This window comes from Ictalurus punctatus, chromosome 19, assembly GCF_001660625.3.
Source record: "Ictalurus punctatus breed USDA103 chromosome 19, Coco_2.0, whole genome shotgun sequence".
NCBI lineage: Eukaryota > Metazoa > Chordata > Actinopteri > Siluriformes > Ictaluridae > Ictalurus > Ictalurus punctatus.
The window spans coordinates 21,936,017-21,953,849 of NC_030434.2; the positions used below are offsets into that span (position 1 = coordinate 21,936,017).

Below are 17,833 nucleotides of genomic sequence, written 5' to 3' on the forward strand. Positions count from 1 at the left end.
CGAGGCAAATGTGCTAAAACTAACCCACTATGTCCTTTCTAAAAAGGTTTTTCTACATATTTCTTTCTTAAGGCTCAGTTATATTCGCTTTTAACTATGCCTACGCTTATGCAAAAAATGTTGCTGTGTATATCCTGCACATGTTCGGACTTCGAAATGCATTTACGTGGTGCAATACCAAAATAAATAATGGGGGCAGCAAAGCCTCAGTTGTGTAAACTGTGCTTAACGCATGAGTAATGCAATGCAGAAATGCTTTGCTAAGTAACAAATGGCTTATCAGTCGTTAATTGTTACGCATACTAAATCTTATCTCAACAAAGATAGGTTTGCCTTCGTTTGCACAACCTGAACATAAAGTCTGTAGTGTAGACCTGATGGTGAAACCAGTCCGAGTATAGCATTCCTTTCCGACTAGCTATCAACACTAACATTTAGTGTTTCTAGTATAGGGAATTTTTCCCCCATATACTTTACTTAACACCTGGTTGAAACAAGATCCAAATAAGACTATGTCTTTATTTCAAAATGAACCTCATTAAAGGATATGTAGACTTTCTATAGGTGCTGCATTCACAGCAAATGAAAGAGAAAGACATTCACTATTCTTACCTTTTCTGTAGCCTGTAAATCGAGCTCTGAGGATATCGTGCTTTCACTCGGCTTTAAAAACACACAAACTGCATGCTTTAGTTCCAGTTTCACACTCTCACACATGAGTATGATAACGGCAGTGAGAGAGAGCGTCAGTACCTGCTGCGTGACTGCTGATATCGAGGGGAAAGGCTCTGTGGTGGTGTAGATCGTCTGAGATGAACAATATTCAGCACGGGTTAATCTCAGTTTATAGCTTTGCTGATGAAGGTGCATTTTTTTTGTATTTGTATAAAAAAAAAATTCAGTGTTCTGTTAATTAATTAATTAATAACAATATATTAGTGCTTGCTGACGGAAATTCTTAAAAACGAACTGCCCTTTGTTGAGATGAATAAATATAAACATAATTATAAACTTATAAAGTATAAATAATGCACAACCTTATGAAAATGTTATATAGGATGTGTTTTTAATAAGTGATAAGCATGCAAGAAGATGTGTGTGTTCCGTCATCTAGTGATTAGGCTTTCAGAAACTAATAATAACACTAATCCTCAGTCTAATTCATTCCCACTGGGTCACTGTGCGAGTTTCTGTATAATGTGTATAAGGAGGAGTCCACATCGTGTTCCAGAGACGGAATAAAAATAATTACATTTAGTTTTATTGTGTCAGCATCAGTGCAGTGAGACAGGCAGACAGACAGACAGACAAGTAGATAGAAAGACAGACAGACAGACAGACAGATAGATTGATAGATAGATAGACAGACAGACACATAGACAGACAGGCAGGCAAACAAGTGGATAGATAGATAGATAGATAGATAGATAGATAGATAGATAGATAGATAGACAGGCAGGCAGGCAAACAAGTGGATAGATAGATAGATAGACAGACAGACAGACAGATAGATAGATAGATAGATAGATAGATAGATAGATAGATAGATAGATAGATAGATAGACAGACAGGCAGGCAAACAAGTGGATAGATAGATAGACAGACAGACAGATAGATAGATAGATAGATAGATAGATAGATAGATAGATAGATAGATAGATAGATAGACAGACAGACAGATAGATAGATAGATAGATAGATAGATAGACAGGCAGGCAAACAAGTGGATAGATAGATAGACAGACAGACAGATAGATAGATAGATAGATAGATAGATAGATAGATAGATAGATAGATAGATAGATAGATAGATAGACAGGCAGGCAGGCAAACAAGTGGATAGATAGATAGACAGACAGACAGACAGATAGATACATAGATAGATAGATAGATAGATAGATAGATAGATAGATAGACAAGCAGGCAAACAAGTGGATAGATAGACAGACAGACAGACAGACAGACAGATAGATAGATAGATAGATAGATAGATAGATAGACAGATAGATAGATAGATAGATAGACAAGCAGGCAGGCAGGCAAACAAGTGGATAGATAGACAGACAGACAGACAGATAGATAGATAGATAGATAGATAGATAGAGAGACAGACAGACAGACAGATGGACACAGATAGATAGATAGATAGATAGATAGATAGATAGATAGATAGATAGATAGATAGATAGATAGACGGAAAGACAGACTGACGGATGGACAGACACACATAGATAGAGGGATGGACAGACAGAGAAACAGACAGACAGACAGATATAAAGACAGATAGATTTTCTTTGTGAATACACAGCTATCTGTTGTTTTTCTCAGTGTAATCATATGAGCAGTTACAGCTTCTACTTCCTTTTCTGTCACTAACTCAGTACATTACGGAGGATCAACACTCTGGATTGCTTCTGTGTTAAAACACCTGGTCTGACTCTTACCTGCTCTTTCTCCTCCCCATGGGAGAGAACAGTCTCTTCTGTAACGAGCTCATCCTGTAGTGATAGAAAAGTTCTGTAAGATTCTTACACTTCCAAACACCCCCCCATCTCTCTCTCTCTCTCTCTCTCTCTCTCTCCAGTGCTGTGAGAAAGTATTTGCCCCATCTTGATTTCTTCTGTTTGTGTGTAGATCTCATACTACATTGTTTCAGAAATGAAAACAAAATCGAAGATGAAACAAAGGCAACCTGAGTAAACACAAAATACTGTTTTTAAATTATAATGTTATTCACTGAAGCAAAGAAGTTATAAAATACCAACTGGTACTGTGTGAAAATGTATTTGCCCCCGTAGTTACTAATTCCCCAAATCTATGAAGCAGTATTCAAAATGGAGTTCAGCTGGACTAGACACAACCAGGCCTGATTACTGCAAACCCTGTTCAATCAAATCAACACTTAAATAGAACTTTTACAACAGTATGAAGCTGGTTAAAAGTCTTACTCCGTAACACACTATGCCAAAATTGAAAGAAATTCCTGAAATGATGAGGGAGAAGGTGATTGTAATAACCCTGGGAAGGGTTACAAAGCTATTTCAAAGGCTCCGGGACTCCAAAGAACCACAGTGAGAGCCGTTATCTCTGAATGGAAAAACTCAGCAATGTAGTGAACCTTCCCAGAAGTGACCGACCTTCCAAACTTCCTCCAAGAGCACAGCAATGACTTATGGGCAAAAATGGCATCCATGGAAGAGTGGTGAGGTGAAGACCACTGCTAACCCAGAAGAACATTAAGGCTCGTCGGAATTTTGCCAAAACACATCTTGATGATCCTCAAACGTTTTAGGGGAATGTTCTGTGGACTGATGAGTAGAAAGCGGAACTGTTTGGAAGACAGGGGTCCCGTTACATCTGGCGTAAACCAAACACAGAATTCCACAAAAAGATCATCATCATACCTACGGTCAAGCATGGTGGTGGAAGTGTGATGGTGTGGGGATGCTCTGCTGCATCAGGGCCTGGACAACTTGCAACAATAGAGGGAAACATGAATTCTGCTCTCTACCAGAAGATCCTGAAGGGGAATGTCCACTCTTCAGTCCGTAAGAAACTCAAGTGCAACTTGATTATGCAGAAAGGCACTGGTCGAATGTATAGGAGGAAGTCCAGCTCTGAATGGCTCAAAACCAAAGCAAAATTAAAGTTTTGGAGTCACCTAGTCAAACTCCTGACTTGAACCGACTGAGATACTGTAACAGGACCTTAAACGAGCAGTCAACGCTCTAAAACCCTCCAATGTGGCTGAGCTAAAGCAGTTCTGCAAAGAAGAGTGGACCAAAATTCCACCACAGCCACACCAAAAAGTTTTATTTTGTTTCAATAAAAAAAATGAATTACAAACTGTATTGTGTGTTCACTCAGGTTGCATTTGTTTTATGTCATATTTCGAGTATAAGATATACACAAAAACAGAAGAAAACAGGCAAATACCTTTTCACAGCACTGTATTTATATATCTCTCTCACACACACACACACACTCTCAAAAAACAGAACGCAGAGACCAACAAACAGAACATGTACATAACTCTGGCATTACAGTGTTATGAATTTGCCATAGGAGGTCATAAAAATCTTATAAATATGAAAGTTCAGTTAATGGCCTACACCATCATTATCGTGATACAGAAATCCTTCGCTATGTCACAGGGTTTTATATATATATATATTTATTTATTTATTTTAATAAATGTCTGTTATTTTAAAATAAATGTCAGGTTTTAGTCTTAGTTTTGTATTAATGGATGTAATGTCTTCTTTATAAATTGGTGATAACTACAAACTGTGCCTTATTAATTACCAAATTAGCTGTCAATTAAAAGTATTAGTGAATTATTTCTTTAATATTTTTTCTGGCCGGGTGTTTAACAGACAGGTTGAGTGTGTTCGGCACGATGACATAAAAATGAAGTGAAGATGTGTCTAAAATCCTAGATCATGTCAGATTTGACAGCAAAACCACTAACCTCGTATTCATACTGATACTCTTCACCATCATCACCATCATCATCAATCTCCTCCTCAACCTCCTCCTCCTCTTTCTCAGGGTCGAGCTCTTCCTTTAGTTTGGAGACATTATACAATTATAAGCATGTGGATAAACATTAATTACATCCTTTTCAGGAGTTGGTATAAGGCATATGATGATAAAAACAAAATAGTTGAAATAAAAAAGAGGTTATTTTGCGATAGCATTATATATACTTGAAATGAAATCAGAATGTTAAGCATGAAATTTGGATTAAGGCTAATTCGTCACAGTTCATGCGCTTCACAGATAATCGGTTTCCGACTATATTCAGAAAGTTCTGTGTATTTACTATTTTCAATTCAAAGGGAATTATTCCTCACGTTACTTTCTCCAAAAACAGAGTGTAAACTTACTGTTCGATTTTTTTCTCTCCGCCAAATAATCAAATCCCATACAAATAAAAGACAAACGGTGACAATTTAAGATTCGCTCTTACAGTTGTACTTTAAACATGAGGTTAGTGAGTGTCTGGTGTGTTTCACATTGCATAGATCATCAACAAAAATTTAACTAATCATTAATTAAATGAATTGTTTAGAAAGAATGAATAAAGAGCAGCTATTTGTAAAGAATGTGAACGTGAGATTGTGAGATTAGTCAAGCAATTATAGAAAATTCAATTATTGAACTCTTACGTGTTCGTAATATCATTTTTTTGCTTTTAAGTTATATGGAATAATTCTTTTCGAACTAGTTAAGGAAATTAAGGAAGGAATTAAGGAATGCATTGAACATATGTTATATGTAGTTTAAACAGACATTTAGACAGAAATGTTTAAATTGGGGAAGAGTTTATTTATCTGGATATGTGTTAGATGAGTTTAGACATGTTAGAAATGTGTTCGATTAAGACATGTTTAAATGGGGCATTTACCAATCGCTTCCTTTGTCGTTTATGTCGTCCTTTATTCCCTTTACCCTGGTTAAGAGTTTCACAGTCACAGAAGGTTATAACATGTAATCACGTCTTAATTAGTGATAAAAGAAATTAAATCAATCCAATCATCAGCCTTTGTTTACACAGGTAAATCTCTATGATATATGGTGCAATACATCATGACGAACAAACAATTATGACGCTAATAAAGGGCCGTATTCAGAGTTGGGTTTTAAGTTACGTCAATATATATACTGGGAAAATTAGACATACTCAGACTTGGCTTAAGTGGGTAATAAATTTGATTGGATTTGATTTTTTTTTAGTGGGCTCCCCGACCTCGGAGATTTTTTTTTTTTAGTGTCTAGCCTTTAAAAACAGGAGATCGTGTTTTTAAACATGAGAAAAATCAAGGGATAACAAAAGCAGAGGGAATTTTTTCCCTCTGGTGTCAACTGCAAACTTCAGATGTATTGTGAAAGGAAGAGACCAAAAAAGCGAAACGAAAAAAAATTTGGCAGAACGGAAAAGGGATTCAAAGAGATTGCAAGGTTGGATCCCAACATTTCAAAGCCATCCATGGCCAGAAGTCCATCCATTCATCCATTTTCTGTACCGCTTATCCTACAGAGCGTCACGGGGAGCCTGAAGGTTATTTTCAATTCAATTCGATTCAATTTTATTTGTATAGCGCTTTTTACAATAGACATTGTCTCAAAGCAGCTTTACAGAAACTGCTTTGCTTTTTTTCCCAGGTTATCCCAGGGAACTCTCGGCACAGGGCGGGGGACACCCTGGACGGGGTGCCAACCCATCACAGGGCACAATCTCACACACATTCTCACACAACGGACATTATGGAAATACCAATCAGGCTACTACGCATGTCTTTGGACTGGGGGAGGAAAGCAGAGTACCTGGAAGAAACCCTCAAAGCACAGGGAGAACATGCAAACACCAGACAACCACCCACCCCCACCTCCCACCCCCTGGGGCCAGAAGTCCCATAGAACAAAACTGGCTGTGCTCTCAGGGTGGGAGGGGCATACCGTCTCCTGTCAATCACAGTGTCAGTAGCCAATCGCAGGTTCTTAAGAGCTCATGCATGCAGAGTAGGTTAGATAGGGCTTAACTCTGTGCGTGTCAGCTAGTGGGTGGGAAATTCAGGTACGAAAAATCTCTCAGATTTAGATACTGTCTCTTTCAAGCTCAAAAAAATTTCCAAAGTCAAAAAAATAAATTGTAGCCTTATAGATGACACTATTAATTAATGAATCTTTACATATTTAATATTGGTCTCACAGGGCACTCCCTACTTTAACTTTTTTCTTTTCTTTTTTTTTTTTAATTTCAAAGTGATAAGTGTTCAGAATCACACATTACTGAGACAGCACTTCTGCTTTCTGCAACTGTCCGAGACTGTACTTAAGTCTGTAGTTATATGTCTGAGGTCTGAATACTGACGTGTGCAAATTCGGTATTCGGTTCTCACTGTGTAGGAGGAACACAACTCTGAACACGACCCATAAAACGCATAAAATTAGATCAAACTACTGCCTTTTGTTTGAGTTATTCATGTGTTTGTCGTAGGCCATATTTTAGTGACAGGTTACATTACCAGGTTTTATATGAACTTTTATATTGATTATTCCTGTAAATGTTCATCATTTACTCCTTTAACAGCCAAGCCACAGCTACTTTAGAGCAGAGGTTCTTAAGTCCAGCCCCGAGGACTGCATTTGAGAACCCCAGATTTAGGATGCGTTATATTACACTCTTAAAAGAAAAATCTCCAGGTTAAATTATTCAGATTCATTTAGAACTCGTATATTAAGGTTTTTTAAGCGGCGTTACCGTTGTTATATAATCGTACGCCATTTAATGCGAATAAGTGAACGTTATAGACATTGTAAATGTTTATCACGTTGTTTAAAATGCCGTTATATAAGAGATCCTCATAAGGAACCCTTTTCTTATAAGAGTGTAGATATCACATAGTTATTACTATATAATATCTGTGCTGATAACAGAGCATCTGGATTAACAGCTATTCTGATAAATAACACAAACCAATGAAAAATATTTGATTATTTCGGCAAAAAATTTAGGATATGCTGCACCTTTCCTCTCTCTCGGCCCTTCTTCTTCTCCCCGGACATCTTCTTTACTGCGTTCTCCTGACTGTGGAGGACATCCAACATACTTACCTCTGCTTTTGTTGTACCCATCTGTCAAACACACACACACACACTCACAAACATAAACATGCACAAATTTACAAGGAAACAACGTCCCAGAAATGAACCCAATTCCATTTTACTTTAATATCCGTCTCAGCCAAGTCACAAATGAAAGGAAAACCCAAGGTAAAGTGTGTTAAGTGAGGCATCAGGCCATGATGAGCCTCCAGAACAGCTTCAGTGTTCCTCAGCATCGATTCTACACGTCTCTGGAACTGAAGACTGCATTTCCCAATGATTGTCAGATGATTGATGAGGACTGATGATGATCAGTTGGTGTTGATGGTCTAAAATGTCACTCTCACATAGGTGTTCGATCAAACCATTCAATGAGCCTATGGATGGGGGCGGAGTCATCCTGGAACAAACCACGCCCATCAGGATAGCAACATTTCATCATCATGGTTTAAACCTGATCAGTCAGAAGAACTTTTACAGTGTCCTCTAAGGGGACAAAATATCCACAATCTACAGCATAACAGAGCCCTGGGTTTGTTTTTCCTTTAATTTGTCACGCGTCTGTATAAAACGGCAACAGCTTTACCGTGTCTGAAGAGGTGTCAATCTGAGTAATGAAAATAGATGGTGCTTCTGTGAAGGCTTCGAGCAGAGCCTCTCCTTCTTCTTCTTCTACTTCAATCCTGCTCTCTGTTCTGATCAGATCGGTTTTATTGTACCCGGTGGCGTTCCAGAGAGTTCCGCTATCTTCTGTTTCATTTAGTAAAACCTTAAAAATAAGAAATGCTTGGTCACGTTACCCAATATCGAATCGGATAGCTATGCTAATTTATTCTACACCGCAAACTTTTGTTAGTTTTGATATTCCTCGTTAGGTACCATCGAAAACTATTTTCTTAACTGGGTAGGGTTCATTTAGATCCACTTCTTCGGTCAGGAGTCCATCAGTCCGTGGCTCACTCGAGACTTCGTACTTCACCGAGTTCTACAAGTAAAGATCGCTTGCGTTATTTAATAACCATCACATTTCTGCTTAATGTATGAATCTATAAAAACCATAACGATATTCATAGCACAGTGTGTGTTTAATTCTCAATTCGGATTGGTCGGGAAGTACTGATTCATTTTCTGTAAAAGCAGCTCTGACAGTCCAGTGCATCGTGATGCTTTCTGTAAGGAGATGTTAACGGAAGGAGTCTCCAGTGTCAGAGCAAGTTGGGGTGTTTTTTCTTTCGGGAAAGAAAATAAAAAAGGAGGAACGTCTTCGGGACGAAGGACGTGCGTTTTTCTGTCTCGTTAAATTCGAGAGAAAGTGAGCTGCTATAACAGAAGTGATTACAGGAACTAACTGTTACAATGTAACTACAAAACGGCTAAAAAGTATGATGTGTCATTTCTTAATAAATAACTATTGCATTTGCTGGCTGCGGAGTATGTTTTGAAATGAAACATGCTGGTATGAGAAAAATAATAAACATCTGTGTTGTACATCACTCTCCTTCACATCACATTTCCCCATCGTTGATTATTTTCCTATAACAGCGCTCCCCTAACTGTTTTACTCCTTATATATAAGATTGTGAATGAGCCATTTAGCATTAAAACCTATTTCATAGCGCACTGTACATGATTAAATAATGAAAACACGGCTTTACAGCGTATTCAGTGATGATGTTGGAGTCGGGGTTTATCCTCTGTCCTTTGGTTCTTTTCTTGGTGCTGATTTCATGCAGTAGTTCCTCCATACCATCCTGGAGTAGCCTATCAATTAAGGCCTTCAGCAGGGAAAGCTGAAAAAATAAGTTTTATGGTTAAGATTACAATGCGTGCAGAAATGCACCGTCCTACTGGTTATGGGAAACTTTCCTGTTGCCTAAGATGGACCCTTGACCACTTGATTCATTTTTATCTTAAAGTGTGATAAATGTCGCAAGAGATTTTGATATCAGGAGCTTACCTTAATGCCAAATGATTCAAATAATGCTTCAATGTCCTGAAAAGTAAGTTTTAATTGATCTTTATCTAAAACACACTTAAATTACACACAGTGACAAAAATAGTAAAAGTCAGATCTATAGCGTACCTTCATTTCAACACCTCTCCCTGGCAAACCAATGTCCCCCTGAGCATGATTATTAAACAACACAATTATTGGAGAAAAAAAAAAATCGACATTTTTTTTTTTTTTTTTGGTGTTGTTATAATTAATTTAAACAAACAATACATACCCTTTCTCCTGGATCTCCTTTCTCTCCCTATTAACAAAAGTGACCAAAATGAATAATATATACAGTAGCTTACCGTCTTTCACTTACATATTTATTCATAAATCATATCCTACCTTCATGCCAGGAGAACCCTGAGTATACACACATACATACACACGTAGAAAGGAGAAATTATGGAAATTATTTGAAATATCAAACATGTTTATGAATGTCAGATAGATTCAAAGATGTAATATGTATTCTACATATTTTATTTTGGGTAATTTATCTCATATATATATATATATATATATTCATTATGTATTTTTTGCATTTTTTTAACACACTTTAACAAAAATGATTTGCTCTCACCGTCGCTCCAGGAAGACCCGCTGGTAACGGAAATGCCTTTTTCAAATCATCTATTGAGGCACTCTATAGAGAAAACACAACAGCAACCTGATTAAATAAACCAGATGTGAACAAGAGGCTGATAACCTCATGCTTAAAATGTAGCATTATTACACACTGGGTAGTATTCAGAGTCGGAAACTTAAGTGTAAAAGTTACGTCGATATTTACGCAGGGGAAAGTTTCTCATATTCAGAGTTGAGTTATGCAGCGGCTCAAGTTGACTTTCTTTTTTTTTTTTTTCTTTTCTTTTTTTTTTTTTAAAGTAGAGGTGTCTGGAAAAATAAATCAGGGATAGAAAATCCAGACTGAGGGAGGCGGTTCTAGTTTTTGACTTTGCTGTCACATGTAATGCGATGTAAGATCAAAGCAAGAGATGATTTAAAAATGAGATATAAAAAAAAAAAAGACTAATACAACGCTATACGAATGAACAGAAGGCAAGCTTTGATATGTATATCTAAGGGGTCTAGTAGTCCCCCATGCAAATATACCACTGCACGGATAGACTTGGTTGTAATGATCACATTATCACTGAAAATTCGGTTTGATTTAACTACATGGCTTCCGCTCATATTATTCCACAGCTTTTAAAATTGCACTTCCAAAACATGAATATTTTAATTTTATTTAATGACTTTTTTTTATAATGGATGCTGAGAATTGATTGTGCGCACAACAAGCCAAAAGATACTACATCGAGGTCATGAAATCGTAATGTGCGCGCGTGAAATATTAGCTATTTTATGGCGCTTTTAATCCGCTATTTTGTGGTCAAATGAATTAAATAATGACCGACGCATGCATTTTCGTTATTAATTCCTCACTCTGAATACAGCCCATAATGAATAAATGGTATATAAGTGCCCTGTACCTCGGGCACTACAGCAGGAGGACCGGGCAAACCTGGAGGACCTACATCTCCCTTTGGCCCGTCTTTACCCTGAGAAGACACACAGGTTCCCAAATTACATCTGAACAGAATAAAATAGCTTAATATAATTCAATACAGATTACTGGAGCTTTTTAAGTTCTTACATCAACACCAGGTTCTCCTTTCTCTCCCTGTAACCATAACAAATGGCACAGCGTTAAATATTACATCGTTTTTATAAATAATAATAATGGAGTCAGGCTCTTTTTTGCAGACCTTTTTCCCATCACTGCCCCTGAGTCCTTGTTGTCCCTGAAAAAGTGAGAAAATACAGATATTTAAGCTAAATCAGAATTTAAAAATGTTAAATATATACTGTATATAAGTAGGCGTGATTAAAGCTCTTACATCTTTTCCCGCTAGTCCACGCTTACCGTCTACACCAGGTTTACCCTACACATCGAGACACACAGAGATCAAAACTAGCATTTTTGGACACCAGGTATTAGCAGTCACATTGTAAGAAAGTAGAATCTGTTGGACCGTATATAAGCTGGATTACGTGATTTTGAAATTGGCTTCAGCTTTGCCCTGGAGTTATAAGGCTAACGTAACTAACACGTACTACAATTCTCCCCCACAAAAAAACCCTCTTCTATTAATAAATACATGGCAAATTCATTATATAATCACTATATGGTCTCATAAACACCCTATTATATTTCATCTCAATATATTTCAGCAGCAACATCATAGTTTACATTGTGTTCCAGTTGGGATCCATGAACTTCTATTAATAACACTGTGACTTTCATTGGGAATATTCAATAATGCACAATCAGATTATTAAAATTATCCCCAAGACATCACATACTATATATGAGACCTCACCTGTCATGACTTTACTTTGGAAGTAAGTAATTAACATTTCTAGTGAACCATTCCTTTACTGTAAGTGAAAAATCCATCATTTTGTGTTTCCATGTAGAATTTCTTAATAGATAAATAAGACATTCTTATTTTATTGGGGACTCAGTGTTGGTAAAGGTTTTCTTCTTTATATATATATATATATATGTCGTAACTGCATGTTGATCGGATTGCTGCTAATATAATGTGCAATGACTATAAAAGAATCTTACCTTATCTAATCTTATCGTATATTAATAATTCAAAATTGTTTCTATGATGCAGAACAATTACATAGGACCTAAATCTATGATACTGAGACAACTGCATATAGTACACTGCTTTTTAACTATATTTACTCACAGGAACACCGGGTAAACCAGGCATGCCGGAAACTCCAACTCGCCCAGGATCTCCTTTCTCTCCTTTCTATTAAAACCCACACAAAAGAACTTAAATGGACTCAATCATCCAAAATCATGGTACTGCTTTTACATGCATTTTCAAAAAAAAAAAAATCCAATAGTTTAAAACCTTATATATCTTCTCATATACATGTTATTAAAGATAATCAACAGAATACGGTATAAACTCTTGTTCTTCTTAAAAATCTCCCATCATTCGTCACACTAACTACAGATATAACAGCTCATTACAAGCCAAATTATACACTTTATATTTCCTTTAATGTCAGTGTCGCATTTAAGCTATGAATCATGCTTTCCTGCCATCAGAATGATTACTCACAGCTCCCGGTTCCCCTTTCCTCCCAGGTTCTCCCTTAAAAAAATAACAATTATTTGAAAAAATCTTCAGGATTGTAATACATTGACTAATTTTTGACGGCTGAAACTTAGCCTTCAGCTAGGAAAAAAAAAGAAAGGCGTGTTATACAATGCATGTAATAATTAAATAAATAAGATGTGTCGTGTAGGGACACTCAGATTGAATTGAAATGAACTGAATTAAACATAAAAAAAAAAAAGATCAAATAAATCAGCTACGTCATTGTTCTGACACCTGAAGCTCGAATGACATTAAAACACATCTATATTATATAAAGACAGCTAATTTCCAGCCAATTATACATCTGAGAAAATAAATTTGCACCTACACTCACCGGTCACTTTATTAGGAACACCTAAACACCCCTGCTCATTCATGCAAGTATATGATCAGCCAATCATATCGCAGCAGTGCAATGCATGAAATCATAAAGCTGTTCAAGACAGTTGAAGACTGGAAAAAGACCAGGTGATGTCCAGGTCAACTGCCTCAAATTCCTGTACTCGGCTGACAGGAGTGGTTTTCTGCTGTTGTATTCCATCCTCCTCAAGGTTCGACGTGTTGAGCATTCTCAGATCGATCACGCTTTTCTGCTCAGCACGGCTGTAAAGAGCGGTTATTTCAGCCGCTCTGTTAGCTCAAACCAGTCTGGCCATTCTCCTCTGACCCTCCTCTGACCCATCAACAAGGCGTCTCCGCCTGCAGAACTGCTGCTCGATGGATGTTTGTTTGTGAAAATCCCAGGAGATCAGCAGTTTCTGAAATACTCTCACTGGCACCAACAGTCATGCCACTGAGATCACATTTTCCCCATTCTGATGTTTCATGTGAACATTAACTGATGCTCTTGACCTACAGTATAACCGCATGATTTTATGAATTACGCTGCTGCCACGTGATTGGTTGTTTAGATGACTGCACGAATGAGCATGTATACCGGTGTTCCTAATAAACTACACACTATACGGCCCAATTCCGACATTTTTAAACGCTTAAAGATTACAAGAACAGCGTAAAGAAACTGCCCATCAATATCCAGCTCTAAATGTAAAAATACTCATATAGTTACTACTTGCTGAGTGTGTTGCATATTTACATTCACCGTTATGGTTCATATGGAACCAACTAAACACCTAAATTATTGGATTAATCCACGTCAAAGACTCACTTCAAAGTCCATAACTCCTGAAGGGCCAGGTTTTCCTGGTGGACCCTGGAGAAAGAGGGACATGTATATGTTAGAACATGAGAGCGCTGTTATTGAGCAATATATTCTCTGTGTTCATGCTCTTACTGGTGGTCCTGGTAGTCCTGTATCTCCTGGCAGCCCACGCTCACCTGGATCACCTGGCTCACCCTAAAAACACATAAAATACATACCACATCCGTTTCTAGTAGACAGAATGCAGTTTGTTATTCAATAGATTCAGAAGAATAATCAGTGAGGTACAATCCATCCATCCGTCCATCCATTTTTAATACCGCCGATCCTACACAGGGTCGTGGTGCAGCCAGGAAGCTTATCCCAGGGAACTCGGGACACGGCAAAATCGTACTCACACTATGGACAATTCGGGAACGCCAATCAGCCTTCACATGTCTTTGAACTGGTGTATTAAACCGGAATACCCGGAGGAAACCCCCGAACTACAGGGAGAACATGCGAGCTCCACGCACAAAGGATGGGACGCAGGGGCAGGATTCAAACCCAGACCCAGAGGTGTGAGGCAAACGTCCTAATCACTAAGTCACCGTGCCCCACAGGTAAAGTCTACCTGGTTATTTCTGTAGCAAAACCTTTACATCTGCACTCAGATCTTTGGTTATTCTGGGATTTTCTAGACATTTCTAATGATTTCAATGTCAGTACTTGTCTAATTATTCCCCCTGGATTGAGCTTCAGTCTTTTGTTCATCTGTTGATATTGCAGTGGAAACTTGCTCGGCGGTGGTTCTCACTGGTGTCTGGTTTAATATCATGTTCAAAACTGATAACATATTATAGGCAAGTATCTACTTACGTTTATGTTTACAGTTTTAACCTAGCGGCGGCTCAGTGGTTAACGCTGTGGGTTACTGACCAGATGGTCAGGGGTTCAAGCCCCAGCACTGCACAAACGTCCACTTTTGGGCCTCTTAGCAATGCCTTTAACGCTATCTGCCCCATGGGCGCTGTATCCTGGCTGACCCTCTGCTCATGACTGACCCATATGAAGAAAAGAATTTTACTGTGCTGTAATGTATATGTGACAAATAAAGGCTTCTTCTTTTACAATTCATGCTCAACTTGCAACAACAACAACAACAACAACAACAACAACAAAAAATGCAACAAAATCAAACAGAATCGGTGCCCTGTACCTTGATGGTTCTGATATTGTCTGACACGGACAACTAAGAGGGAAGAAAAGCATCGGATAAGTGTACAAACATTTGAACACACACATAAACAGAAGGGATGTGAAACCTATAGTAAATGTTTGCACCGGATATGCGATAAACAAACAGGTAGCAATAATCAACCTTAACAGGAAACATTTCTGACTGTATCATAATCTGATGGTTTGAAATAATCTGAAATCTCACATGATAATTTCCAGGTGGACCAGGTTTCCCCTAGAGAAAAAAAAGCAAATATGGAAATAAGAATTATACTCAATGATCGCTGTACCTTCTATTTACAAACCCCTGTTATAGCCATTCAGTTTGAACCTCACATTTATTAGAATTATTCATCAAAATATGCACGCATGCACATACTCATGCCTGTTTAGATCAGTGTGTGAGAATTAAAGACTTATCATAATTATACCCCAGCGCTGTTAAATTCTCTAATCTGATTGGGCAGAAGATGTTGATTCATTTTCTACAACACCAGCTCTGACAGTAGTGCGCTAGTTCGAATATATTATCCTTTCTATAGTGACAGCTCATTCACTGCACGGACTCGTATGACAGATGTTCCTTATAATCGGTTAACAAAAACTGTGATTATTTAGCAAAGTATAATTATTGACATGGTGAGGCCTTCTGTAAAGAGACACTTATTTAACATTCACAGAACATAAACATCGTCTCGGACGTCAGTGCTTTGTAATGATCAGAGGTAAAGCTGTGACTTCAATTTTTTCGCCCTTACACAATCTTAAGGGCTTTTTGTTCAGCTTATTAACGCTAAGAGAAACAACAAAGTAAGGTCGTTTAAGGAATGACCGTTTTATAGCTGCTATTATAAGAACTAACTTGTTTTGTGGCTGTTCCCTGACATTAAACCTAACTATACGGTAGGGGAAATAAGTATTGGACGCGTCAACAATTTTGTTTTACGTAAATATGTTTCCGATGACGTTATTCACATGAGATTTTCACCAGACATCAGGAAATGCGGAACTATAAAGAATTCCCAACATTAAAGACCATAAATAAATACTCAACTGTGGGGTGGTAACAGTAACTAAGCATACATCGCCCAGCCCTTAATGAACTTAACGGCATTCTTCAAATCTAAGCTAAATCTAGAAACTTAATCGTTCAACCGAGGGTTTTCTTTCCAGAGAGGGTTCCATGTAGAACTCTTGTAGGAAGCTGAGAACCCTTGACTATCCAAAACACCCTGGATAAGCCTTTAGAAAGGTCCTAAGAGTGTATTGTAAGCTTTTCATTTTTTTTTTTAATTAAAAGAAATTACTTCTCGAGTTAACTGATTCCCAGTTGTAATTACTTTCTCAATGTTAAAATAAATGTTTTTTTGTTTGTTTTTTAAAAATTTGGACAATAAAAACAGTTGCATTTTTAGAACACAACAGACGTGCCTGCTCTAATGGCCGACCGGGTTTTTGAAGACCACTAGGATGTTTTGGTTCATGATTGTGCTCTGAATTGAATTCAGCACTGGAGAGATAATTGAGGAGAAATGAAATTGAGGAGAATCTGAGAACCTCCTATTTTTTGGAATTATACCCTGTATTTACTATATATACTTTTACATTATCGAGGCAATGCAAAAACATTTTAGACCTCCAAACATTCGTTTTCTAGCACAAAATTAAACGTTACAGAAAAAAATGTTTGGATGTAAGTAAAGGAAGCAGAGTATTAAATGGTAAGAGACACTTTTCAGACAAAAAAAAAATGAATGAAGGCTGCTGGGTTTTGCCAGAATAATAAGATGAAAGTGCGACAGTCAAAGTCTCCAGAAGAACCGTGTCTGGTTCTGTAAGATGCTCGATAAACCTTACAGCTCATTTCCGTATAAAACTGCACTAATTCTACCTGAGACTACTAATACATTATTTTCAAAGCAAATGGTCGTCACACAAAATATCGACTTTGTTTCATTTATTTCTGTTTACTGCTCTTTATAGTATTTTTTATGAATGTAGAAACATTTAATTTCATCATGTTTGAATGCATCTTTGCTCTACAGCATTTCTTTGCATGTGCCTAAGACTATTGCACAGTACTGTGTTTAAATACACATTCAAAAAAAAAAAAAAGAAGATATGACTACGACTATGTTTACCAGACATGCACGTGAATCTTTTTGTAGCCGGACTGGTCGATTAATAAAAACCTATGCTTTTGCATGTCTGTACGTATGCTTCTGTAAACCTGACAGCTGTTCTGGATAAACAGAGGGACATCAAATGTGGCTCATAATGCAAAACAAAACACTTCTGATAACTACGAATCATAATACAGGACATACTGGCTCGCCTCTCTCTCCTTTCCGACCTTCGGGACCCTGTGAAGAATAAATGCAAGATATTTCATCTACAATTGCACAAATCCACTTCACGCAAACTTACTGCAGTCTATCGAATGCAATAAAATGGTGCGGTAATTATATCATGATAAACAAACGGCACTCTTTGAAAAGAATCAGCGTCGTTAATAAATTGATACCGACCCTTTAAACTCCACGGAGCAGTCACACGGGCCAGACTTACATTCCTAACTCTATTACAATATAATTATATATAATAATATTTATTTAAGAATAATACTAATAATTCATAGTACTTAATTAATGATAT

At 37.3% G+C, this 17,833-nt stretch overlaps 1 protein-coding gene across 12 annotated transcripts in view; it reads right to left on the reverse strand.

The window, feature by feature from the left end:
• Positions 1–17,833, reverse strand: part of col7a1l (collagen type VII alpha 1-like) — a 120,284-nt gene that overhangs the window by 23,187 nt on the left and 79,264 nt on the right. For 9 of the 12 annotated variants that reach the window (XM_017494700.3, XM_047162108.2, XM_017494699.3 and 6 more), the window contains 25 exons: positions 17,506–17,541; positions 15,384–15,413; positions 15,159–15,191; positions 14,093–14,155; positions 13,967–14,011; positions 12,760–12,792; positions 12,376–12,441; positions 11,512–11,556; positions 11,380–11,415; positions 11,268–11,294; positions 11,104–11,172; positions 10,191–10,253; positions 9,953–9,970; positions 9,840–9,866; positions 9,695–9,733; positions 9,569–9,604; positions 9,267–9,401; positions 8,513–8,596; positions 8,198–8,380; positions 7,534–7,641; positions 5,411–5,455; positions 4,472–4,564; positions 2,445–2,498; positions 754–807; positions 613–663 (listed from right to left, as the gene is read on the reverse strand). In XM_017494700.3, the coding sequence (XP_017350189.1) occupies positions 613–663; positions 754–807; positions 2,445–2,498; positions 4,472–4,564; positions 5,411–5,455; positions 7,534–7,641; positions 8,198–8,380; positions 8,513–8,596; positions 9,267–9,401; positions 9,569–9,604; positions 9,695–9,733; positions 9,840–9,866; positions 9,953–9,970; positions 10,191–10,253; positions 11,104–11,172; positions 11,268–11,294; positions 11,380–11,415; positions 11,512–11,556; positions 12,376–12,441; positions 12,760–12,792; positions 13,967–14,011; positions 14,093–14,155; positions 15,159–15,191; positions 15,384–15,413; positions 17,506–17,541 (1,473 nt within the window). The remainder of the gene's footprint in view (positions 1–612; positions 664–753; positions 808–2,444; positions 2,499–4,471; positions 4,565–5,410; positions 5,456–7,533; positions 7,642–8,197; positions 8,381–8,512; positions 8,597–9,266; positions 9,402–9,568; positions 9,605–9,694; positions 9,734–9,839; positions 9,867–9,952; positions 9,971–10,190; positions 10,254–11,103; positions 11,173–11,267; positions 11,295–11,379; positions 11,416–11,511; positions 11,557–12,375; positions 12,442–12,759; positions 12,793–13,966; positions 14,012–14,092; positions 14,156–15,158; positions 15,192–15,383; positions 15,414–17,505; positions 17,542–17,833) is intronic. The other 3 variants (XM_017494702.3, XM_017494703.3, XM_017494704.3) reach the window with 3 other exon arrangements.